This window comes from Jaculus jaculus, chromosome 1, assembly GCF_020740685.1.
Source record: "Jaculus jaculus isolate mJacJac1 chromosome 1, mJacJac1.mat.Y.cur, whole genome shotgun sequence".
In the NCBI taxonomy this organism is placed as follows: Eukaryota; Metazoa; Chordata; class Mammalia; order Rodentia; family Dipodidae; genus Jaculus; species Jaculus jaculus.
Genome location: NC_059102.1, coordinates 131,669,876 through 131,695,851, shown reverse-complemented (window position 1 = coordinate 131,695,851; position 25,976 = coordinate 131,669,876). Strand labels below are relative to the sequence as shown.

The following is a 25,976-nucleotide window of genomic DNA, read 5'->3' as shown; positions in this document are numbered from 1 at the left end:
TAAATCTGTTCAGCAATGTATAACAAGCAACTACAAATTGAAAAATTCTTGGCCATGTGCTGGAAACAGAAATAACTAAGCCATAGCTCTTGATTTTACCTCCTGAGAGGAAGGTAAAACAGGAACAATAAAATTCTAGGAGTAAAAGTGAGAGAAATGCTTTCCCTTTCTCATTTTCCCTTCCCCTAACTTTCTTATGTAGCTTATGCATTCAAAAAATACTGAATTTCAATTTTTTAGATACTGTCTAGAAAATTACTGCAGCCGGAACATTACACAAGCAAGGACCATCCTGCTCTCAGGATGCTTAGATTTGGAAGGAGAGGACAAAAGAAAATTAAAAAATGGAGCATAAATTCCAGGTCAGCCTGGACCAGAGTGAGACCCTACCTCGAAAAACCAACCAACCAAACAAACAAACAAAAAAAAATGGAGCATACTGAAAAATGCTGCAAACAACTACACAGGGTAATCAGATATGGAATTGGGCAACTTTAGATTGCGTGGAAAGAGATGGCCTCCTTAAAGCACTTGAGATTTGAATACAAACTTCAGGTTTTATCATGTCTAAAAAGTTCAGTAATTCCAAAAGCTACTTAACACTGGCAAGATACACCATGTTCTAATGGGAAGAAGGCAGGATATAGGGCCAGAGAGATTTGACTCCAACGCTGACTTTTGCACCTGGTTACTGTGGCTTTAGTAGTCACAATCTCTCCTTTCAAGAGTTCTCCTCTGTCATAGCCGCTTTTGCCCCCTTTCCATCTATGTGAATTCAACGAATAATTCATTTTCTGCCTTTGTCTAAAGTGTAAGCTTCCAGAGGACAGGTCCTTGCCTACCTTGATTACGGGTTTATTTCCCCAATATTCAGTAAAATGCCTGGCTCATACTTAGTGCTTCGTAATTTGCTGACAGAACGAACGAAACAAATCCCTGTTGTTCTTTCCAAAGATGGGGACAGTTATCCCTCCTTCGTGGTCACTTAAAATAAGAATATACTGGTGACAACTTAGCACAGGGCTTCTGGAGAGACGGCGAAGTGTAAGCAAAGGCAGCACTCCACCATTAAATTGCTTGGGTTTGCAACAGCGCCAATACCTTGCAAAGAGTTCACAAAAACGCTCCTCCATCTAGCCTCCCCGGCTGGGGATGCAACAACGCTGGAGGCCAGGAATAGTTACTCGGAGAAGCGAGGCTAAGAGGAGCCAAAGCAAGGCTCATCCCTAAAAGCTAAGGGCCTGGGCACGGCTGGAACCCCGGTTTCCCCATTTCGGGCCGCGAGTTCCCAGAGGCGAGCAGTCGGGGCTCGCATTGTTATTTCCGGGCCAGAGGCAGGCCAATCCGGGGCGGGGCGGGGGGGTGGGCGCCGTTCGGCGAGGGCAGCTTCTTCTAAGACCCCCGCCGTGGGCCCGCCGTGCAGGTACAGGGTCCCACCGCGGACGGACTCACCTGCTGGCCTCGGCACTGTGCCCCCAACTCATGCCCCGAAAGCAGGTCCCGTCGCCGGGGGTATCTCAGGGACGTGGGCTGGCGTCTGACTTCACAGCGCTCGCCGCCAGGCCGCCCGTGACGCACTACGCCTGCGCCGCCGTCCCGGCCTGCCCCGTGACGTCATGACGTCCGCGCCGCCGCCGCCGTAGTCGGTGCACGAGTATTTTTTTTAATTCCTCTAGTAACCTGGGTGGATAGCTGGGGTGAGTGGCCTCGAGGGGTCTCGAGGTACGGGCGGGGTCCAGGTGTCAGAGACCCTTCCTTATTCGCGACTTCTGGGCGGGGGGGGCCCCCGGGGGACCACGCTGACCCGTGACCCAGTCCACTGAGTGCGGCCTGACCTTGCGGCCGGGGGCGGGACTTAGGGCCTCGGGGCGAGCCTCGCGGTGGGGGCGGGGCTCGCGTCGCTCGCGCGCGGGGAATTTGGAGGGATGCCCTTGGACTTAGTAAGTAGTGCCCGGTACTTAGTAGCCTGTCACCTGACAGGAACACTGCAGTTTTCGAAACAGGCCGAAGGGAGTAGATATAATAACAGTGATGAAGAAACGGAAGCTCAGAGTTAACTTTACGAGGGTCACGCGGTGGCTACTCAGAGATGGAGGTTAACCTAGCTAAACTTTTATTATTTTTTATTTTTTTATATTTTTGGTTTTTCAAGGTAGGGTCACACTCTGGCCCAGGCTGACCTGGAATTCACTGTGGAGGCTCAGGGTGGCTTTGAACTTCCGGCGATCCTCCTACCTCTGCCTCCCGAGTGCTGGGATTAAAGGCGTGCGCCACCACGCCCAGCTTAAACTTTTTTTAAAAAATATTTTTAATATTTTTTTAATTAATTACTTATTTATTTGAGAGCGACAGACACAGAGAGAAAGACAGAGGGAGAGAGAGAATGGGCGCGCCAGGGCTTCCAGCCTCTGCAAACGAACTCCAGACGCGTGCGCCCCCTTGTGCATCTGGCTAACGTGGGACCTGGGGAACCGAGCCTCGAACCGGGGTCCTTAGGCTTCACAGGCAAGCGCTTAACCGCTAAGCCATCTCTCCAGCCCGACTTTTATTTATTTATTTATTTATTTGTAAGCAGAGAGAGAGAGACAGAGAGAATGGGCGTGTCAGGGCCTCCAGCCGTTGCAAACGATCTCCAGATTCATGCACTACTTTTTTGCGTCTGGCTTTACGTGGGTACTGGGAGAATGAAACCCGGGTTGGTAGGCTTTGCAGGCAAGTGCTGAGCTGCTTCTCCACCCCAAGCTGAACCTTTATTTATTTTTGATTTTTCTTTATCGAGGTAGGGTTTCACTCTAGCCCAAGCTGACCTCGAATTCACAGCGATCCTCCTGCCTCTGCTTCCCAAGTGCTGGGATTAAAAGCGTGCTCCACCACCCTGGCTTGAATTTATATATTTAAAATAATCTTTATTTATTTGAGAGAAAGAGGGAGGGAGGGAGAGAATGAGCACATCAGGGCCTCTAGCCACTGCAAATGAACTCTAGACACAAGGTGTTACCTTGTGCATGTGGTTTATGTGGGTCCTTTGGAATTGAACTTGGGTCCTTAGGCTTCTCTGGCAAGCCCCAAAGTTCACCTTTTAAAATTATCACACTCTGCAATCCAGTGGGCAAATGGTTGTCATTTCAATAGCCCATCTCTGTTTACATGACCATGAGAGGTTTTTATTAGAGGCAGAGTCTCACTCTAGCCCAGGCTGACCTGGAACTCTGTTGCCCAAGCTGGCTTCAAACTCAGGATGATCCTCCTATCTCAGCCTCCTTGAGTCCTTGGATTAAAGGTGTGAGCTCATGCCTGATGTAATCGTGGCAAGTTTTAAAGATAATAAGATTGAAGTCACATACCTAGAACACTCTGGAAACGCGACCCTGGCTTAGGTCTTCTCTAAGTTTACCATATTCCTTTATTGACACTTCATTGCATTTTTCCAGAATCTTGGAAAGGATGAAAACTTGGTCTGGTTCTTTAATTTTATAACTGAGGAAACAAAAAATAGCTAAGTGAAATGATTTAGTACAATTCACATATTGGCAATAGAACTGCCACAAATGCTTTAAAGATTTTTAAATCGTTTTATTTATTTATTTATTTGATAGAGAAAGAGAGAGAGAATGGGTGCACCAGAGTCTGTAACCACTGCAAACGAACTCCAGATGCATGTGCCATGATGTGCATCTTGGCTAATGTGGGACCTGGAGAATTGAACCTGGGTCCTTAGGCTTCTCAGGGAAGCGCCTTAACCACTAAGCCATCTTTCCAGCCCCATAAATGCTTTTTTTTTTTTGGTTTTTCGAGGTAGGGTCTCACTCTAGCCCAGGCTGACCTGGAATTCTCTGTGTAGTCTCAGGGTGGCCTTGAACTCATGGTGATCCTCCTACCTCTACCTCCCAAGTGCTGGGATTAAAGGCGTGCGCCACCATGCCTGGCTCCCATAAATGCTTTTTGAATGTGGGAAGTTGTGAACCTAAAGAACTAGGTGGCAGGGAATGATGAGGTGGGGATATTGGAATCCAGATCTTCTAGCCCTTAGGAAAACTTTGTCCACTTGTTAAAGTTTCTCATCCCATCTTTGCCTGTGTCAAGAACATTGAGTGTATAGAGCCAGATATCACAAATACCTTTCTTTATTTGACAATAAAATTGGCAAAGAACATGCCCTACTCTTTTTAAGGAAAATATATGGAAAACCAAGGAATGCTGGATGCAATATTGGAAAGTAGGGCCCAGGACCTATCATCAGAGCTATAGATTCCTGCTCTTGTATCAGCATTTTGATGTGGGGCAAAACTTAAACTTTCAGCACTTCATTCACATATTTGTCACATTTGCATGGTACCATCTTTGTTCAGTTATTGTGCTGACCAAGTAGATTAGCAGTGTACTAGAATAGTCCTTGTAGTGCCCATAGTTGTATGGGAGGGTCTCTAGACACTGATAAAAAGTTACACACATATTTACTTATTAAAAATTAAGTGCAAGCCGGGCGTGGTGGCGCACGCCTTTAATCCCAGCACTTGGGAGGCAGAGGTAGGAGGATCTCCATGAGTTCAAGGCCACCCTGAGACTACATAGTGAATTCCAGGTCAGCCTGGACCAGAGTGAGACCCTACCTCGAAAAAGCAAAAAAAAAAAAAAAAAAAAAAAATTAAGTGCAGCTGGGCATGATGGCACACACCTTTAATCCCAGCACCCGGAAGGCAGAAGTAGGGGGATTGTCGAGAGTTCAAGGCCATCCTGAGACTACGTAGTGAATACCAGGTCAGCCTGGGCTAGAGTGAGACTCTACCTCAAAACAAACAAGCAAACAAACAAAAAATAGTGTTATGATAAATATAGGATGTATTACAGGAGCTTTAACCTAGTTGAGATAGAGTTGGTGGCTAAGAAATGTGTGGTCTTGAGAACATGGTGCTTAAGCTTATATCTGAAAGAAAAAGGAAGGTAGGGATGGACAGATGACTCAGAGATTAAAGGCACTTACTTACAAAGCCTTATGGCCTGGATTTGATGCTCCATTACCCATGTAAAGCCAGATGCACAAAGTAGCTCATGTGTCTGGAATTCATTTGTAGTGGCAGGAGGCCCTGGTGCACCCATTTTCACCCTCTCTTTCTCTCTCTCCTTGCAAATAGATAAATAAAAATAGTTTTAAAAGAAAAGAAAGCCGGGCATGGTGGCGCACGCCTTTAATCCCAGCACTTGGGAGGCAGAGGTAGGAGGATTGCTGTGAGTTCAAGGCCACCCTGAGACTCCATAGTGAATTCCAGGTCAGCCTGGGCTAAAGTGAGACCTTACCTCGAAAAACCAAAAAAAAAAAAAGAAAAAGGCAGGTAAAGAAGTGAGGGAAGCTTATTTCAGTTAGATTTCATGACATTTTGAACACGGAGGAGCTAGAGGAGTGCTTGAGGAAACAAAAGATCAGTTTTTTTTTTGTAATATGTATGTGGTAATCAAATATAACATGAAAGTACTTTATATATGATATCCTGTGTTCATACACTCATAAAAGTACATATTGTAAGTTAATACACGGTTGGAAGAGATTGCAGGGACAGTGAACAAGCCAGGGCTTAGGTTTACCATCTTATTCTTTCTAAAATTAAAATGCATGTCTGTGAGGATCATGGAAATTCGGGTTTTGAGACCTGAAACTTTGGAAAAATTATGTGTTTCAAGTAGTTTAAAAATATTTCAGCCATCAGAGAAATAGATTGTTTATTGTATGTAGTTTTTTTTTTTTTTTTTTTGGTTTTTTGAGGTAGGGTCTCACTCTGGTCCAGGCTGACCTGGAATTAATTATGTAGTCTCAGGGCAGCTTTGAACTCATGGTGATCCTCCTATTTCTGCCTCCTGAGTGCTGGGATTAAAGGCGTGCGCCACCACGCCCGGCACTACTGTGTTTTATAAACACAGTATACCATAGTGGTTAAGAGCACAGACTCTGGAGCTGGATTGCTTGAATTCAAATCTTGGGCAATTTATTTGTTGCCTCTTTTTCTTTTTTTAAATACTGCAGAGAGAGGGAGAAAGAATGACGATTAAAGAGGGCGCACCAGGGCATAGTGCCACTGCAGACGAACTACAGATGCATGTGCCACTTTGTGCATCTGGCTTTACATGAGTAATGGATAATTAAACCCAGGTCGTTAGGCTTTGCAGGCAAGCACCTTAACTTCTGAGCCAGAATCTCCTCAGCCATATTTGTGGCTCTTATCTATAAAGTAGGCATGATCATAGTGCTTTCAGGGTTAACTTGAGGATCTAATAAGTTAATGTGTGTTGAGCACTTAAAATAGTTCTTATCAGTTATCACTATATAAAGAGCTAGCTGTTGTCAGTATTAATGGGATTGTCTTATAAGTTCGCTAATATCACCATCATAAAGATATGGTAGAAGCTGTTGTTCAAAAAGGCTAACTGACTTATTTAAGGTCACACAAAGATAACCTGAAATGGGAAACTTACATTCTACTTCCAGACTGTCCAACTCCCAGATACTTTGACACATGTTAATATCATTGGAAAATGCTTGAAATCTCATAAGAAGTTTCTTTCCTGCATTTTAGTTCTTCATCTGTGCTTAATATTACCTAAATATTAATGTGCATGTCTTTAAGGTAACATATCCAAGGGACTGCCTTAATTGAACTTCCACTTTGAAATTTCTTGACTTCTGTGCAATTAAAATCTTTGCCTCAAGCATTTCAGCAATGTGGTTTATTTATAGAATTCTCTTCCTGTTCATGTGTATCAGATCTACTTTTGGGTGCTGCATTTTTTGTCAAAGGTTGTTTATTTCTAAACTATTTTGGTTTCCTGTTGCTTTGTGGATTGGTATTATGACCCACAACAGGAACACCAGGAAACCTGTCATACATGCCAGATTGAGATCCACCATTTACACATTATTATACAACCCTATTTGGATACAAGTGAGTGTTAGGCATTAGCTATATTAGGCAGAAACCTAGATTTAGAAACCACTTGGAGCCAAACTTTTGTGAACTGTTCTTAAATAGAGGGGCTGTTAGCTCCATGTCCTTGGAAAGTGACTTAATCTCGCTGGCCTCAGTTTTAGTATCAGCCAAGTAGGGATTTTTTTTCTTTTGTGATATTATTGACAGGAGTAAATGAAATAATTAGAGTAAAGGAAGCATCCCTGGCCTAGCCTCACGAATAGGATCTATTAATAATTAAAGAAGAGGAAATCATATTTCTTAATTTTTCATCTGAATCTGTTTGAACAGAATTCACATACTGATTGCTGATATTTTGCATCACTTAACATTAAAAATCCCATGGTTGAGCCAGGTGTGGTGGCGCACGCCTTTAATCCCAGCACTCAAGAGGCAGAGGTAGGAGGATCGCCGTGAGTTTGAGGCCACCCTGAGAATGCAGAGTGAATTCCAGGTCAGCCTGGGCTAGAGTGAGACCCTACTTTGAAAAACAAAAAAACAACAACCACAAAAAAATCCCATGGCTTTTTGCCTTTGGATTATTCATTTTCATTGAGATTTTTTAGTCAAAGACTCATGCAGCCCAGGCTGGCCTCTAACTCATTATGTAATTGAGAGTGACATTAAACTCTTGAACCTCCTGCCTTCATTTCCCAAATGCTGAGATTTTGTGTCACCATGCCCAGCTTTTTGTATTATTGATTTTCTTGTCATTAATATAAGCAATCATACCTGGGTGTCGTACTGCATGCCTTTAATTCCAGCGCTTGGGAGGCAAATGTAGGAGGATTGCTGTGAGTTTGAGGCCACCCTAAGTCTACACAATGAATTCCAGGTCAGCCTGAACTAGAGCGAAACCCTACATTGAAACCCCACACCCCCCAAAAAGTAATCATAGCAACAGCTACATTTAGTATTTATTTACTTATTTGTGAGAGAGAGGGATGCAGATAGAATGGGCATGCCAGGGCCTTTAGCCACTGTAGGTAAACTCCAGGCACATGTACTACCTTGTGCATCTGGCTTATCTGGGTACTGGGGAATTGAACCTGGGTCCTTAAGTTTCACAGGCAAGTGCCTTACCAGCTAAACTATCTCTCCAGGCCAACAATAACTATATTTATTAAGCAGTTCCAATGTTCAGGCAAAGTTAGTTTTTTTTTTAATTGTGTGTGTGTATGTGTGTGTGTGTGTGCGCGCGCGCGCGCACGCGTGTGCATGCACATGCAGATGCCAGGGTTCTTGTTGCTGCAAGCCAACACTCAGCTTGAGCCATCTCCCCAGTCCCCAAGGCAATGTGTTTTACATGTATTTACTGTTTTATTCCTTCATTGTGTCTGTCCCTTTCATAAAAAATAACTATCAGGCTGGAGAGATGGGTTAAAGGTTCAGGCACTTGCCTGCAAAGCCACATGACTCAGGTTCAATTCCCCAGGACCCACGTAAGCCAGATGCACAAGGGGGTGAATGCGTCTGAAGTTCATTTACAGTGGCTGGAGGCCCTGGCATGCCTAGTCTTTCTCTTTCCCTGCCTCTTTCTCTCTCTCAAATAAATAAATAAATAAATATAAAATATTTTTTAAAATAACTGTCAATAAATATAATTTTGAGGGTTCTTGTTGTCTACTAGACACTGTACCAAGTGTTTTACTGCCTAACCTTAAGAACTTTAAGAAATATGGGGCTGGAGAATTTAGTGGTAGAGCTGGGATTGGGTTTCAGGTCTTCATGGCTGCAGAGCTCATGCTGTTCATTATGGTACATCAGCATTTTATAGAGAGTTTTGAGAAAAGGTGCCAGTGTAGTGCATGCCTTTAATCCCAGCTCTTCAGGAGGCTGAGGTTGGAAGATCACCATGAGTTTGAGGCCAGCCTGGAGCTACAGAGTAAGTTCTAGGTTAGTCTGGGCTAGAGTAAGATCCTACCTCAAAATAAAATAAAATAAAATAATAAAAATAAAATTTAAAAGAAAATGTGATTTTCAAAGATAGCAGCTTTTAAGTATTTGATGCTATTCTTAAATTTTAGCTGAGTGATAGCCAGATTCTTGGCAGAAGCTATTAGCATTATATTTGTTGGCCAAGACCATGTTCTGTCTCAGAGGTAGTTGGAGGAAATAACATTTTTTCATGGTCAAAGACTATATACAGAAGTTTATGTAAATTGTGCTAACTCAGTGGATGGTGGCATTTTACAGGCTTTATTTCTATACTGTTGAGGACCTCAAACCTCAATCATGCTCCAGACTCACATTAAAGTGCATTCTAATTGGTAATCAGTGCATAAGGAACCAAAGAAAATTTTAATTAAATGCTGTCGTGTAAATTTTCCAGTCATTTTATGCCTGTTGAAATGTTTTTCTTATCTAAAGTTCTCTTCTAGTGCTCTGTCCTTCCTCTTTAAGTTTTATTAAGATTTTGTGCTTTTTCTCATATAAGGGTTTAATTAGCATCATTAAAGATATAGGCAGCTGCACATTTGCTTAAGAGAGGCATTTGGATACAGTGGAAAGAAGGGGGTTCTGAGTCATCCAGACCAAGCAAGTTAGTTAAATCTCTGTGAGCCTCAGTTTCTTCATCCTATAAAATGAGGCTAATCCTTCCTTCTGTGGCTGTTGGAAGGAATGTTAGAAGTGATATATTTAAAATGACAAGTATATGTAGCTCAGTTACAGGAGTCACTTGATATTTGGTATGAATTTTCTGAAGTTGCTGTTGGATTTCTTTGCTTAGATCTCTGTCTTATTCTTTTTAGTGGATATTTAAGGATTGTCTTCAGTCATGGCCTTGGGATTAAAGTGCTTCCGTGTGATCCACCCTGCCTTTTGCAATTACTTTGCAACCTTGACCAGACCTGTTTCAGAAATTTCGATGAAGACAGTGAGTGGAAGACAACACGACCATAGACAATGTGTGGCCTGCCCAGCTGTACCAATTCGCCATTTTGCAACCAAGAAAGCCAAAGGTAGAGATCATGATCTCCTTCTGTTCATCTGTTTCTTGTATTTTGGTCCTTGAATTATAACTGGAAGAGATGTACTGAGTTTCTGTCCTTGTCCACATGAGGAAATAATGCCTCAGGCAGCTTAACGGATTAGGCTAGAAGGTCGTAAGTGACAGAGATAGCATTGGAACCGAGGGCTTATTTTCTTTTTACCATACTGTCTCATTTATTTTCTTGGTAGCTGAAAAAATGCCTAGTCTATTTCTGTTTGATAAAGAATAGAGGTATAAGTGCCAGGCAAACCAGAATGCTTGTGGTGGGGTTCAACATAGTTTCTCTTTTTAGGAAGATATATGGTAGAAATATAATTAAAGCCATAAGGTTTTTGGGTGAAGGGGATATTAGAGCCATGGATTTAGATGGATGATCTTAATAGCTTATGTCATCCAAGAATGAGATTCTGATGTACTGCAGGTCTCAGCTTAAATGCCACTTCCTCAGGGAAGTCTTCCCTGACCTCTTAAACTAGGTCAGGCCCCCTGTTACATGCATACTATTATATTACTTTTGATGCACTTAGAACAGCAGTCATTAACTAATTAATCAATTATAATATTGATTATTGTTTGTTACCTGCCTGCCATGTTGGACACAATGAAGACGGAATCTGATTGCTGTTTAGTTAACATGTAGGGTGTATTCAGAAATGTTAATTGGATGAATGAGTGACAGAAAATTGCCAAGCAGATCACCTATTGTAATGGTCAGATAGACCTCTTGAAGAATGGCGTGAGAAGTATGCAGCTGAATGTTTTCCCACTCACTTTCCTTTTCTGTTTTTATGCAGACCTCCATTTTTTTGTCACAAAGAAAATTAAGTTGCTGAGGAACATTAATGCTAAGAAGAGTAATAATCATAATGCTTGTTCTGTATGTTATGTTTTTTGCATATATACTAATTCAATCCTTGTCCTTATTCACTGAAAAAACTTAAAATTTTCCAGTGGAAAAAAATCTTACGGTTTTCTTATTAATCCAAAATTCATTATTTTTTAATGTGGAAACTGAAGTACATTTGTAAAACAGCCAATGCTCATGGTCATATCTAGGTAGCTAGTGGAAGAGCAGGAAGCCTAGGCCTCCCAGTACACAGCATTGCAGTCTCCTAGACACTGGACATTAATTGCAGCCTGTAACTGGCATCTTTTCATATTCTATGGATATGAATATATCCATGTTCTTTGCCTCCTTAAAAAGTTTGTTCATTAACTTTCTGTTAGAGTTATTGCAGTCTTTCTACACCAAGGATACTAATCCCCGTGGATTGTGTTACAAGGATTTTCTGTTTTTCTACTGTGCTTATGTTATCTTTGTTGATTGTAAGTTTTAGTCAAATCATAGTTTTCAGTTCTTTCCTTTATCCTTTATACTTTTTGTATCTCTTTCAAGAATTTTTTCCTACTCTTAAGTAGTTTGTTTCTGAATATTCTGTGACTTAAGATGTCTACTTTTAGCCGAGTGTGGTGGTGCATGCTTTTAATCCCAGCACTTGGGAGGCAGAAGTAGGAGGATCACTGTGAGTTCAAGGCTGCCCTGAGACTATATAGTGAGCTCTAGGTCAGCCTGGGCTAGAGCAAGACCTTGCCTCAAAAAAACAAAACAAAAAGTCTAAGAGTTGTCTGTGGGTAGTACAAATCTTTTCTACCTTCATATTTACACATCTTTTTTTCTTCTTGCCTTTTTTATGTTGTTATATAAACCCTCCCTGCCCTCTCCCTCTATATTCCTCCCACACCCATAATATGTCCCTCCCCTAACCTGTCAATTAGCTCCTCCTTTTCTCTGTCCCTGTTTCTTCTCTCTCCGGGTCTCATTCTAGTTTTATGCCCATATTCCTGGTGCTTACTACCATTAACACTCTTCTCCACTTGATCCCAGATGTGAAATCACAGATGAGAGAGTACATGGACGTGTAGTGTTTGTCTTTCTGTGCCAGAGTGACCTTGCTTAGAATTTTTTCCAACAAGTTTCATTTTTCCATACCACTGAGTAGAATTCCATTGCATATATGTACCATGTCTTCATTCATCAGTTGATGGGCATCTGGGCTAATTGCAGTTCCTAGCTATTGTGAATAGAGCAAACATAGCTAAGCAAGTGTCTCTGCAGTAAAGAGTGGAGTCTTTACTCTGTTCATTTTAACAGTGAAGATTAGTTTTAAGCTGGGCGTGGTGACGCACGCCTTTAATCCCAGCATTTAGGAGGCAGAGGTAGGAGGATTGCTGTGAGTTCAAGGTCACCCTGAGACTACATAGTGAATTCCAGGTCAGCCTGGAATAGAAACCCTACCTCAAAACAAACAAAAAAACAAAAAGATTAGTTTTGTCCTTTCTGAACTCTGGATGATTTTTTTGGATAACATTCTTTATGAGATTTGCCTATATTGTACATGCAGCAGCATATGTATATATATGCATATGTTTTCATTTCTCTGTATTGTTATGCTGAATGTATATACCACAGTTTATTTATAGCAGATGGATATTTGGGTAGCTTTTGATTTTGAGTTAAAAATCAGTTATGTGGATGGCAAGATGGCTTTGTGGCTAAGGCACCTGCTTGTAAAACCTGACAGTCTGTATTCCATTCTCCATTACCCACGTAAAGCCAAATGCACGAAGTGCATCTGTAGTGTTTTGCAATGGCAAGAGACTGGTGTGTCCATTCTCTCTGTCTCTTGCCTTGTAAATAAATAAAATGTTAAAAAGATAAATGAGCCTAAAGAAAGCAATTATGTTGTTATATTATAAATATTCTTGTCCATATGAACATTGGTGCTTATACATGCACATATGCTCCCTTTTCTTCCTTCCCTGCCTCCACTCAATTGCCTAGGAAGTTTAGTGTCATTTGAATAAATGTCATTGGTGATAATAAACATTTTTGTCTTACATCTTATATATTAACATAAATATTTGTTGTTTTATATTTTTGGTTGTTTAATTTTAGCATACCTGTAACCCTTATTTTGTTAAACATTTTTTAAAATTTTTATTTATTTATTTATTTGAGAGCGACACAGAGAGAAAGACAGAGGGAGAGAGAGAATGGGCGTGCCAGGGCTTCCAGCCTCTGCAAACGAACTCCAGACGCGTGCGCCCCCTTGTGCATCTGGCTAACGTGGGACCTGGGGAACCGAGCCTCGAACCGGGGTCCTTAGGCTTCACAGGCAAGCGCTTAACCGCTAAGCCATCTCTCCAGCCCGGTTAAACATTTTTTTTTTTTTTAAGTAGGTATCGGTGGTGGTTTGATTCAGGTGTCTCCCATAAACTTAGGTGTTCTGACTGCTAGGTCCCCAGCTGATGGCAATTGGAAATTAAAGCTTTCTGGAGGCAATGTATTGTTGGGGGTGGGTTTATGGGTGTTATAGCCAGCTTCCCCTTGCCAGTGTTTGACACACTCTCCTTTTGCTATTTTCCACCTTATGTTAGCCAGGGATAATATCCACCCTCTGCTCATGCCATCATTTCCCCTGCCATCGTGGAGCAGTCCCTCGAGTCTGGAAGCCAAAATAAACCCTTTTTTCCCAAAAGCTGCTCTTGACTAGGTGATCTCTGCCAGCAAAACAAAACTGACTGCAACAGTATCAAATTTTTACCAAATGATAGTACCACATTTATTGAGGTGATTCCAACCCTTTTTATTTTTTGTAGTGCCTGGGATTGAGTACAAGGTCTGATACGTGCTAGGAAAGTCCTCTGCTACTGAGCTGTATCCCCAGTTTTCCCCTGCTTTTTATCTATTAATATGGTAACTTGACACCAAATAGTTTTTCTGATGTTAAACCATTTTTTTTGTATGAGCTCTGCTGCTTTTGATATGCAGTATATGCATATGTGTGTGCACACACACATATATAGTTTGATATACAATCTCTTTCATTGCTGGATTTATTGAGCCTTATTTATCTATTTGCATGTGTGTGAATGGACACACCCATGAGCAGCAGGTGCTTTCACCACTTTTTGCATCCATTTTATGCTTATGGTGAGTAGCTTGGGAATTGAACCTAGGCTGGCAGACTTTGTAAGCAAGCACCTTTAACTGCTAAGGCATCTCTCCAGCTCTGACTTTGTCTTTCTTTTTGGCTTTTTAAATGATCTCTGTGTTTTCCCTTGGTTTTCTTTATTTATAGGATATCTAGAAACGGATTTGCTTTTATCCTATTTGTAATTTGCCTTTCTTTCTTTTCTTTTTTTTTTTTTTTTGTTTTTTTTGAGGTAGAGTTTCACTCTAGTCCAGGCTGACCTGGAATTAACTATGTAGTCTCAGGGTGGCCTCAAACTCACAGTGATCCTCCTACCTCTGCCTCCTGAGTGCTGGGATTAAAGGTGTGTGCCACCACGCCCAGCTTAATTTGCCCTTCTTAATCTAAAGGATAATATCTTTTATCAGTTTCAAAAAATTTTAAGCTCTTAGTTTGTTTGCTCAAGAGCACTGAGATTTTAAGCATGATGGTGACAAGAACAAATATTTGAAAATAGTCACTTTACAGATAGTAAGTTACTTTGGGCAAAACACTTAAATGGCCAGCACCTCAGATTTCTTACCATACACAGTAATTTTACTTTATTTTTTCTACCTCAGACGGCCATCTTGAATATCAAATAGGAGAATGTGCTTGAGTTCTAGGGAGATGGTTCAGTGGTTAAAGGCTCTTGCTTGCAAAGCCTGATGGTCTGGGTTCAAGTCCCCAGCATCAACAGAAAGCTGGACAAAAAGTGGTACATGCATCTGGAGTCTGTTTGCAGCAAGATATGACCCTGGTACACCAATTCTCCCCACATACAAGCAAATAAATTAATTAAAGTTGAAGAAAAAGATATACTTGAAATTGCAAATTAGGATGTGCCACACAATAGCATAGCAGTCAGCATTGAGCTCATTGCAAATAATAAAATTTGTTGAATGTTTAATGCATAAACAGCACTATACTCATTGCATGAATATAGTAAATACTTTTGCTTTCTCCTTTGCCATACCCATAAAGAAATACAATAATATTTATTTCACATACACATGTGTATGAAAAATTACTGGTGATTTAAACCTAAAATTAAATTTCATTGATATTCCAGTACTGTTTTTTTCCCCTAAAATATACACCATTGCTACTGCTATTGGTAGTGTTTAATGTCTCTCTGCTGTTCTTTTTTTTTCAAAAACATTTATTTATTTATTTGGGGGGGCAGATAGAGAATGGGCATGCTACAGCCTCTAGGCCCCTGAAAATGAGCTCCAGATTGTGCATCTGGCTTACGTGGTTACTGCAGAATTGAACCTGGGTCTTTAGCTTCGCAGGCAAGCACCTTAGCCACTAAGTCATCTGTTCAGTCCCTCTACTCTCTTTTTATCTGTATCAACCATTCAATACTGTATATAACCTTGGACATTCATTTTTAGCTGAATTAATTCAGTCCCACTCTCTCCAATTAGATTTTCTGGAGGTGGTCTAAAAGAAAGCTCATGGGCTTAATATTATACAAATCTGAGACCAAGTATTGTTTTTACCATTCCCTGGCCTATATGTGACATTAGGCACTGACTAATAACTGTCTCATCTGCTTTTTTCTTTTTCAGAAAAATAAGGTATTAATTTACTTAAGGATTTCCTGCCATGTGTATAATAGATGTTTGAGTGACTTCATTTATCTTCTTGTAGCAACCTCACAATATAGACTTGAAAGTTACAGATAGGAAACCTGATACTCAGAAAGCTAGAGATACCCAAGGTCATAAAGCTAGTATGCATTATAGCTAAATTTTAACTTACAGTGTCTAATTATAAAGCCTTTTCCCTTAATAATGTCTGAGAAGGTATTTAGCATAGTGCTAGGTACTTTGCTGATACTCAATAAAGGCAGAGAGAATATATAAATTTCTAGCACTTGACATTTTGCCCTGCACACAGTAGGCACTTACTTACTGATCTGTATTGCCTCTGCTGTTATTTTATTTGCTGAATGTTGACTTTCCAGCTAAATTGAAAGGACATTCCCAAACCAGAGTGAATATTAACACAGCCTTAGTTGAAGATATAATCAACTTAGAAGAGTTGGATGAAGAAATGAAGTCTGTGATGGACGCACTCAAGGATAACTTCAATAAGACTCTCAACATAAGGACCTCGCCAGGTTAGTGACGAAACCTGTATTTCCAAAAGTGGTCTAGTGTAAGGAGCACACCTTTGATGGAGCTTTAACTCTAGCTTGATCTGACCAACTAGTGACTATGGCAGTTACTTTCCTATAACAGAAGTTTCCTGGTCTGATTCCTACTGTGTAGCTTTACAGGAGTACTGAAATAAATGCAGTAGCATGTATAATGGTTCTGGCATGTCTGCCACATGGTTATCCATTTGGCAATTGTTGTCTCCTAGGAACTAGACATTGAGTTGAGTGCACAGTAAACTAGGCACAGCAGTGAACAAAAATAGTCATAATCATTCCTTTATGAAATTATGCTTTCAAAAAATAGAAGTTTTAGCTGGGTGTGGTGGCACACACCTTTAATCCCAGCACACGGGAGGCAGAGGTAGAAGGATCACTGTGGGTCCGAGGCCACCCTGAGACTACATAGTAAATTCCAGGTCAGCCTGGACTAGAGTAAAACCCTACCTCGAAAAACAAAAAAAAAAAAAAAAAGAAGTTTCATTACGAGTAAACACATCTAGGTATGTAGGCTCACAATTTTGATGTCCTTGGTCTGCTTCTTCCAGACTTGTCCTATTTGACAGCGCTTATCCCATACTGGAATCCAAATGCTGGAAACCTGCCTACCTGAGGCCTTTCTGTACCCATGAGCTTGACCAGGAAGATTTCGTTTGGGTTAATAACTTCCTGAAAGTGGCTTTTCTAAGTGGAAAATGTCAGAACTGTCTAGGAGAACTGTTTGCAGATGTGATGGAGAAGTGAGTTGTCAGCTAATGGTGCAAGCAGGCAGGAAAAATCCAATTGCTGTTAAATTGGCCTTTTGCAAATTGTCATCATCCCATAGTTAAGCCTATGACCCCCTCTGAAGGTATCTGTGGGAGCTTTGACTTCTACACTCAGGTTTTGATTGAGGAAGTTAGTAAGGAAGATAGAAACCTATTTCATGAATTTGTATGTAAGAAAGCCAAGTGAAAAATATACAGCTCCATTATTAAAAGTATCAGAAACATGCTGAATTCAGAGATCAGATCTGGTGTGAAACTGGAAGACCATTCACGTCATTTGTTAACCTTTGGACTGGGGCATTTCTGCCTTTGCTGACAGTAAAGCATGCCATTCAATCTCTCCCAACTGTTTATTTTAAGCTTGCTTATTATTTTAGGTATGAAACTGATAAAGTGCTCTGTCTCCCTCGTGCTTTCTGGCCTGTTAACATTCTGCAGCCGAAACCAGAGAGCAGTTTGAGAGGAGCTCAGGGAGAAATGTGATACTTAAAATTAGCCAGCAAGCTCCACTCTTGTTGAACTTAAAAAGATGATGGACCTGGAAAGAGGCTGGGAGTGTAATTTGTTAAATGTTAACCTCTGAGAAAATGAGGGGCAAGAATGAGGCTGAGGGAGATTCTCACTGGGGACAGATTGAGGGAAAAGGATTTGATGTATTATGTCGATATGGATTTAGGGGATGGGAACCACCACAACTGCACACTGAAATGCCCATGTTGAGACTTTGTGGCAAAGGATCTTATGGCAAATCAGGAAGGCTCAGTTAAGATTCGTTTTCAACAGGCCTCCCCTTGGTATTTCCTCTTTGCTTCTTTCCTTTAGGTTATGTTTGTGTAATGTTCAACGTAGGACTTGAGGCTGTGAAGAAACCGGGTGAAACAGGCTAAACCTAGCTGGTCTTTTTTACTAGACTGATTTTTCTCTATCATCTTTCATTATTATCTGAACCAGCAAGCACTTTTCTCCTCTTATACTTCCATCTGTCTAAATTTCTGTCTCTAAGGTAGTTGACACCTTTTAACAGTTGTCTAAGTTACAGATTTGTTTCTTCCTCTTGTTGTTTCCCTTTCATTCATCATCTGTCCATCCATTTATTCAGCATAGTATTACTGAGCACTTCTTTTGTGCTGACAACTTCAATAGGTGCTATGAACACAGAGAGAAAGATTTGGTCCCTGCCTTCTAGGAACATAGAATCTAGTCTGAAAGGGCAGACAAGTAAAAGAGTATGTATAAAACCATACAAGAAAGCAGAGTGGTGAAGACCATGGCTTCGGAGATGGTCAGACCTGTATTTGAATTTAGGTTCCATTATTAAGAGCTGATGTGACCTTGAGCAAGTCTCAAGTTTCAAGTGTGTCTCAGTTTTCTTCTCTGTAAAATGGTGGAAGTAATAGCTCATTGAGTAACTTTGATAATGAAAGCAAGTGAATATTAGGAAGCATGGTATGTTGCTTATAGAAAGTGCTCAGTAAATTTAGGCATAGGTGTTCAGGGGCTCATAAGAGGGCTCTGTAATCCAGCTGAGAGGGTCAGAGATTAAATATTACTATACCAGAGTATTAAAGAATAAGCAAGAGTTATATGGGTAGAGAAAAATATTCTTTGGGGGCTGGAGAGATGGCTTAGCGGTTAAGCGCTTGCCTGTGAAGCCTAAGGACCCTGGTTCAAGGCTCGATTCCCCAGGACCCACATAAGCCAGATGCACAGGTGGCACATGCATCTGGAGTTCGTTTGCAGTGGCTGGAGGCCCTGGTGTGCCCCCCCCCCCCGTTTCTCTCTCTGTCTGTCACTCTCAAATAAATAAATAAAAATAAAAAAAAAAAAAATCTTAAAAATACTTAAAAAAAATTTTTTTGAGAGAGAATGCATGGGTACACCAGGTCCTTTTGCCACTGTACATGAACTCTAGATGCATGTACCACTTTGTGCATCTGACTTTTCATGGGTACTGGGAAATTGAACCCAGACCATCAGGCTTTGAAAGCCAGAGCCTGTAACCATTGAGCAATCTCTCCAGCCTGAGAAAGTTGTTCTTTTTTTTTTGTTTTTGGTTTTATTTCTATTTACTTATTTGAGAGCAACAGTAAGAGAGAAGGAGGCAGAGAAAGAGAAAGAATTGGCACACCAGGGCCTTCAGCCACTGCAAATGAGCTCCAGATTTGTGTGCCCCCTTGTGCATCTGGCTAATGTGGGTCCTGGGGAAATCGAGCCTTGAACCGGGGTCCTTAGGCTTCACAGGCAAGTGCTTAACCACTAAGCCATCTCTCCAACCCAAGATATTCTTTTTTTATTTTTTTTGGTTTTTCGAGGTAGGGTCTCACTCTAGCCCAGGCTGACCTGGAATTCACTATGCAGTCTCAGGGTGGCCTTGAACTCATGGTGATCCGCCTACCTCTGCCTCCCAAGTGCTGGGAGTAAAGGCATGCGCCCAGCTCCCAAGAGATTCTTAATAGAAGGAAAATTATGCAAAGGTCCTGAGGAAAGAGAGCAATGTATTAGAATACCAAAAGTACATTAGTATGGCTAAAACAGAATAATGTCAAGAGGTAATACCATTATTGGGACACAGTTATAAATACTTTATACTAATCATCATAAAACTTTTAAACATTATTTATTTATTTATTTGCAAGCAGAGAGAGAGACAGACAGATAGACAGACAGAGAGAAGGCACGTCAGGGCCTGTAGTCATTGCAAACGAACTCCAGATGCATATGCCCCTTGTGCATCTGGCTTACATGGGTCTTGGGGAATCAAACGCGGGTCGTTCGGCTTCGCAGGCAAATGCCTTAACTGCTAAGCCATCTCTCCAGCCTCCAAAAACTTTATAAAAAGAAAAGAAGCCCATAAAGTTAAAGGTATTGGTCCAGTGTTCACAATCTGAAAACTGAAGAATTGGTATTTGAACTTGGGTTTTTGGTATTTAGAATCATAGTGACTTTTATCATTATACCACCTATATTTTTCTAGGTTTAAGCCAATGGTACGAATAGCTAGCTATCTTGTGATGACAAGGAATCTCGTTATCTGGTTGAGTGTTTCAAATCAAACCTCACTCATACCACAGTATGGTATTGCTTTAATCTAACAGCATATTGCCAGAACAACTTTAATTTCTTTAAAAGACACCTATCTGTCCCATTTCCCTTAGAATTAGGCACACCTGAGTTCGACTTTTGGTTCTTGATTATTGTTAGCTGTGTGATTTTGGCCCATTTATTCTTCTCAGATCTCAATTTCTCATCTGTAAAGCAGAGGTATTAATATAGTGTGGAAGGGTAGAGTAGTTAGAGCAAAGAAGGATAAGAAGTAACAAATCCTTATGTTTTTGGTATCTGTTATGTAGTTGGTCATTTATATAAGATTATTATTTTTTTCTAATATTTAATTGATTTAGTTATGAGAGAGAGAGAAATAGAAAGAGTGATAGAAAGAGGCAGAGAGTACTAGAGAGATGGCTTAGCGGTTAAGGCGTTTGCCTGCAAAGTCAAAGGATCCTGGTTTGATTCTCCAGGACCCATGTAAGCCAGATGCACAAGGGGCACATGCATCTGGAGTTCGTTTGCAGTGACTGGAGGCCCTGGCATGCTCACTTTCTCTCTCTCTCTCTCCATCTCTGCCTCTCTCTCTCTCAAATAAATAAAATATATTCAAAAAGAAAAGGAGAGAGAGAGAGAGAGGGAGGGAGCACACCAGGGTCTCCAGCCACTGCAAACAAACTTCAGATGCATATGCCACCTTGTGCATCTGTCTTATGTGGGTCTTGAGGAATTGAACCTGGGTCCTTAGGCTTTGCATGCAAATGCCTTAACTGCTAAGCCATGTCTCCAGCACAAGGTTGTTTAATATTTTATTTTTATTTATTTATTTATTTGACAGAGAAAGAGGGAGGGAGAGAGAGAGAGAGAATGTGTGCACCTTCAGACACTGCAAACTAATTCCAGACGCATGTGCTCCCTTGTGCATCTGGCCAACATGGGTCCTGGGGAATCAAACCTGGATCCTTTGGCTTTGCAGGCAAATGCCTAATCACTAAACCATCCCTCCAGCCCAAAGTTGTTATTTTTTTTTTAAATTTTTATTTATTTATTTATTAGAGAGAGACAGACAGAAGGAGGCAGAGGGAAGGAGAGAGAGAATGGGCATGCCAGGGCCTCCAGCCACTGCAAATGAACTGGCTAACTTGGGTCCTGGGGAATAGAGCCTCGGACCGGGGTCCTTAGGCTTCACAGGCCAAGCGCTTAACCACTAAGCCATCTCTCCAGCCCCAAAGTTGTTATTTTTAACTTAAGATGGAAACCAAGCCACAGAGAAAAGTAATTTGTTAGAGGTTTCATAGTAAATGGCAAAGTTGCTGTAAGAGTGATCAGTTCCTTGCAGTTTCAACTATAAAAGTTCTATATCACAGAGAAGCACTTCAGTCCAGGCAAACTAGAATGGTTGGCTACCCTACTTGATAGTAAGGAATTCCAGCCCAGTTCTGCCGATGTTTTTTTTTTTTTTTTCAATTATTTTTATTTATTTATTTGCTAGTGACAGACAGAGAAAGAGTCAGGGGGAGAGAGAGAGAGAATGGGCACTCCAGGGCCTTCAGCCACGGCAAACGAACTCCAGATGCATTAGCCACATTGTGCATCTGGCTTACGTGGGTCCTGGGGAATTGAGCCTCAAACCGGGGTCCTTAGACTTCACCGGCAAGTGCTTAACCACTAAGCCATCTCTCCAGCCCAAGTTCTGCCAATGTTTTAAGTGCTCTCCACCATGTGACGCTGCTCCTATGAAAGCCTCTGAGCAGTCTTGTCACATTGGTAAGAGATCCCTGAATGTTTGTGAATCTGAGTTCAATGACTTAGATATGGGGCTTCTAAGTAAGGTCCTTTGGAATTTTAAAGCCATATTGAATTTTCTTTTAGGATCCCTTGATAATATTACTGTGGTAACTGCTGATGGAAAACTTGCTTTAAACCAGATTGGCCAGATCTCCATGAAGTCACCACAGTTGATCTTGGTGAATATGGCAAGCTTCCCAGAGGTAAGGTGGTCTTGCTAAAAGGGTTCTTTTCCAGTCTCTCTTGGAATAAAGGAGGTTGGGTGTTATCAGGAGGAAGTGTTCCCTTCAGTTTGAGATCAGGCTTACTAAACAGAATTTGAGGATAAAGAAAGCTCTCTCTGTTTCTAAAATTCTTTCCCATTAAACACAGACCATAGCGATCAGGTAAGTGATTTGCATGCTGAAATAACACCATCCATCTAAGAAATACAGTAATGAAGAGGCAGTGTTTGGTGCTTGGCCAAAGGTAGGGGTTGTCTCTGGTAACCTGGAGCATGTGCTCTGTCTGAGGGGGACACCTTTGCCTAACTCCTGATCATTGCCAGAAAGACATGTAGGCTTGGTAATTAGTGATACTAGATGCTCCCATTTTTATTTCCAGAAGAAACCAGTAACTGCAAATTTGGTATGAAATCTTTTGTACACAAAATAATAACTCACTTTTCTTTTTTAAAAGTTGAGACAATCAAGTATGGTGGCACAGGCCTGTAATCTCAGCACTTAGGAGGTAGAGGTAGAAGGGTCAAGACTTTGAGACCAGCCTGAGCTATGTGAGACTCTGTCTCAAAAAACCAACCAAGCAAGAATTTCTGTGAAGCAAATAAAACATATTAATGGGTAAAATGTATGGCCTGAGGGTCACCAGTTTGTGACTTTTGTCTTAGTATTGGAGTAGATCCTGCAGGAACTCACATCTCTTCAAACTAGACAAAATGTTGTATGGAACACAGTGCTTTGGAAATTGGAAGATGGGTTATATTAAATCATTGCAACCTTGAGGAAGATAATCGGACTTCTTAATTGGCATCAGCCTGGATTGAGAAACTTGGAGGGCCTGGTGTCATCTGGTATCATCTCAACCTGTAACTTGGTGTTGACTTTCAGTAAGTTGCTTCACTCTGTGGACCTTCATTTCCTTACCTATTAACATGAAGACAAGGAATTTTCCTGTTCTGATCATTTCAGTAGTTCTAGCCCCCACACTGAAACAGGATTGGCTGTGTGTTGGATTAGAAAAACTAGGTTAGCATGAGTATAAGGAGAAATCCTTTGCCATGAACAAACTGTTTCAAATTGGAGGGTTCTTGGGGATGCTGGTACATAATAACTAACTACCCCATTCTTTTTACTATACTGTGAACTTTTTTTTTTTCTCCAGGTAGGGTCTATCTCTACCCCAGGCTGACCTAGAAGTCACTATGTATTCTCAGGCTGGCTTTGAAGTCACAGCAATCCTCCTATCTCACCCTCCCTTGTGCTGGGATTAAAGGTGTGCACTGCCATGCCCAGTGAACTTTTTTTTTTCCATCGAATTTTGGATTGTATCATTCCCATGGTTCAAGTAATTTTTAATAATAATTTTAATATTTATTTATTTGAGAGAGAGAATGACTGGGTGCGCCAGGTCCTCCAGCCACTGCAAACAAACTCCAAATGTGTGCACCTCCTTGTGCATCTGGCTAATGTGCATCCTGGGGAATTGAACCTGGGTCCTTTGGCTTTGCAAGCAAACGCCTTAACTGCTAAGGCAACCCTCCAGCCCTCAAGTAATCTTTAAAGTAGAAAATCCCTGCTGTGGCCTTGAAGGCTTTGCATGATCTGGTCTCTACCTGTTTTTAATCTTTCCAGTCTTGTGGCACTGCTTTCCTTGTGTACTGCTCCATCTACTATGGCTTTAAAGTTCTTAAACACATCAAGCTCTTTGCATCCTCTGGGCCTTTGTACTGTTCTTATGGAACATGTGACTGGCTAATTGATACTCATATTTTGGATCACATCATAAATGTCACTTCTTCTGCCTCACTTTCACTAGCTTGTAAACTTGGAGTAAAGAAATCCAGTATAGCTTGTTCATTATGTCTAGCACCAAACACAGTGCCTGACACACGGACACACTCCATAAAGTGTCCTTGAGTTGATGAATACTTGTCATTAGGTTGATGGAAGGGAAGCACTAATTCATGGCATTGCGAAGGAGCACAGAAGGGTTGAAAATGGAACTGTCACCTCTTCCTTTACTGGTCCCCTTTGCACCACTGAGGCCTGTCTGCCTTGTTCATCTAATCCCATTGGCACTGCAGACCAATTTAGGGAATAGCCTCCTAATTACACAGCTTGAAGACCTCATCAGGCAGATTGCTTTTCAGAGCCAAGTACTTCTGTTATTAAATAGCAAATGGTATTCACAGAAGAAGCACCTGATTGGCCACCAGAGCACCTCTTATGAAGCAGGAGGAGGTATTAACAGCTTCATTTTTTCTTAGGAGGTTGGAGTATATTTTCCTTTTTCAACCAAAGCATCTTTGCCATTTTCCAATGTGAAATTTCTTAGGCTTTGAGAAAGCTTAACCAGCAGGTCAGTAGAGGGGTTCATTTACAGGAACAGAGTGAGGAAGTGTGAGTTACATTGTCTTTTGAATTTCTTTATCTCGTCTGGTATATATGTTAAACAAATAGTGCTAACTAAACATTTCCTTCCTCCAACTTAGAAGCTGCCCATAGGGTATTGATGTTCATAGCTTCAAAATGCTGAGCTAATCCTCCCTGTGTTTATATAATTCCTTTCAGTCTCACCTAGAGTTGGCTTTCTTTCCAAATCTGAGCATTTTTGTGTCATGCTCTAGTGATGCGATGCTGATTTACATGCATAATCTTTTTAAATGCATTGAAGAAGAAAACTGTGCTGCATTTCTTTAACATGTGTCCTGCTTGATAAATGAAGCACATAGTTGCTCCCTTCCACAAACTTGTCTGAAGCTACAGTTAATGATAAGAAAAGAAGGGAATAAAAACCACAGCATCATTTGAACAAGGCAGATAGATATCAAATCTGCAGGCTCTCTTATGTTCTATAGAGGGAAGAAAGTGAATGTGTATTGAGTGCCTGTAAGAAAGTGTAGCAAGTGTTGTCAGTCACTTTCGTATCATTTGTTTCACATGATTAGCAGTAAAATCAGTCTTACTCTATTTTGTAGAAGAGGAAACAGAGGCTACATGAAGTCAGATATCTCTTCTAGGTTCACACTGTTGTAATAGAGTCAATATTTTAACATAGCTCTATTTGACAGGGAAGCCTATGTTCCTTTCACGATTCATTCATTAATTCAACATATGTTTTGAGTCCTTCAAGTGATTAAAATTCACCTTGAGAAGCTGGAAATTAACTGATGATCAAGACAGACTAGAGCTCTGTTTTCATAGACTTTTTATTCTGAGGATTCATTGGGATATCAAGACAATGGAAGGCCAGTATTTGGTGTGTCACTAACAGAGTTGACTTGACTCAAGATTCCTAAAGTCTTGTTCATCCACCCACAAGTGATTTTCCATCTTTGTCCTTCAGTGTAGATTGGCTTAAGTATAGCAAGGACAGACATTGCTGTTCATTGATCATGGCACATCTCCCTACCTGTTGAGAGATGGAGTCCCTGATCTTTCTCAACACACAGTACTCTAGTAGCCATTACCAGTTGCTGCATATTGGCATTTGAAAACAAAGTAACTGAGATACTGCTGAGTACCTCCTCCAGTAGGAGATAAAGGCTAAGGTAAGAGATGGAAATTCTGTACCATTTGTCATTTTTTGTTTGACCCATGAATGGTTCAAACATCATGTTGGAGAAATAGCCATAATTTCCTGAGGCTCTGTGTCTTACCGTGTTAAAATATACATATTTAGGATAAATTATAAGAACTATTTCAGTAGGTTCCTATATAAAATTGCACTGTAATTAATGTTTTGCCCCTGCATATGAAGAGATTTTGTAAAGCTAAAGTTTATAATAAGAGTTTGAAGGTTCCTATGAGATGAAGTCAGGAGTTTTGTTTCAAGCAGATTTAATCCAGCTCATTAATATGTTCAATAAGTACTGTGCTGTGTACTAGAAAAATGTAAGTACTGAACCATTGCCTGCCTAACTTTGTGTTGGTAGTGAGTGCTCTTATGCCTGCCTGCTGGGGAAGGGTGTATGGAACTACTTGCATCAGACTGAACAGCAGGTTGGTGGAAGTGTAGTGTTAGAGTGGT

General features: G+C 41.0%; 2 protein-coding genes across 6 annotated transcripts in view; one reads left to right on the top strand and one right to left on the bottom strand.

The window, feature by feature from the left end:
* The window catches only part of Rbm18 (RNA binding motif protein 18), a 34,227-nt gene extending 32,641 nt beyond the window's left edge, over window positions 1–1,586 (bottom strand). The window contains exon 1 of the mRNA XM_045142009.1: window positions 1,453–1,586. The gene's annotated coding sequence lies outside the window, so the exon portion shown is untranslated. The remainder of the gene's footprint in view (window positions 1–1,452) is intronic.
* Window positions 1,587–1,607: 21 nt separating this feature from the next.
* Mrrf (mitochondrial ribosome recycling factor) overlaps window positions 1,608–25,976 on the top strand; it is a 74,980-nt gene continuing 50,611 nt past the window's right edge. For 4 of the 5 annotated variants that reach the window (XM_004662768.2, XM_045160843.1, XM_045160830.1 and 1 more), the window contains exons 1-4: window positions 1,608–1,697; window positions 9,710–9,919; window positions 15,937–16,092; window positions 21,813–21,931. In XM_004662768.2, the coding sequence (XP_004662825.1) occupies window positions 9,736–9,919; window positions 15,937–16,092; window positions 21,813–21,931 (459 nt within the window). In that variant the 5' untranslated portion in view covers window positions 1,608–1,697; window positions 9,710–9,735. Of the gene's footprint in view, window positions 1,723–9,709; window positions 9,920–15,936; window positions 16,093–21,812; window positions 21,932–25,976 lie in introns of all 5 variants that reach the window. The other variant, XM_045160837.1, reaches the window with a different exon arrangement.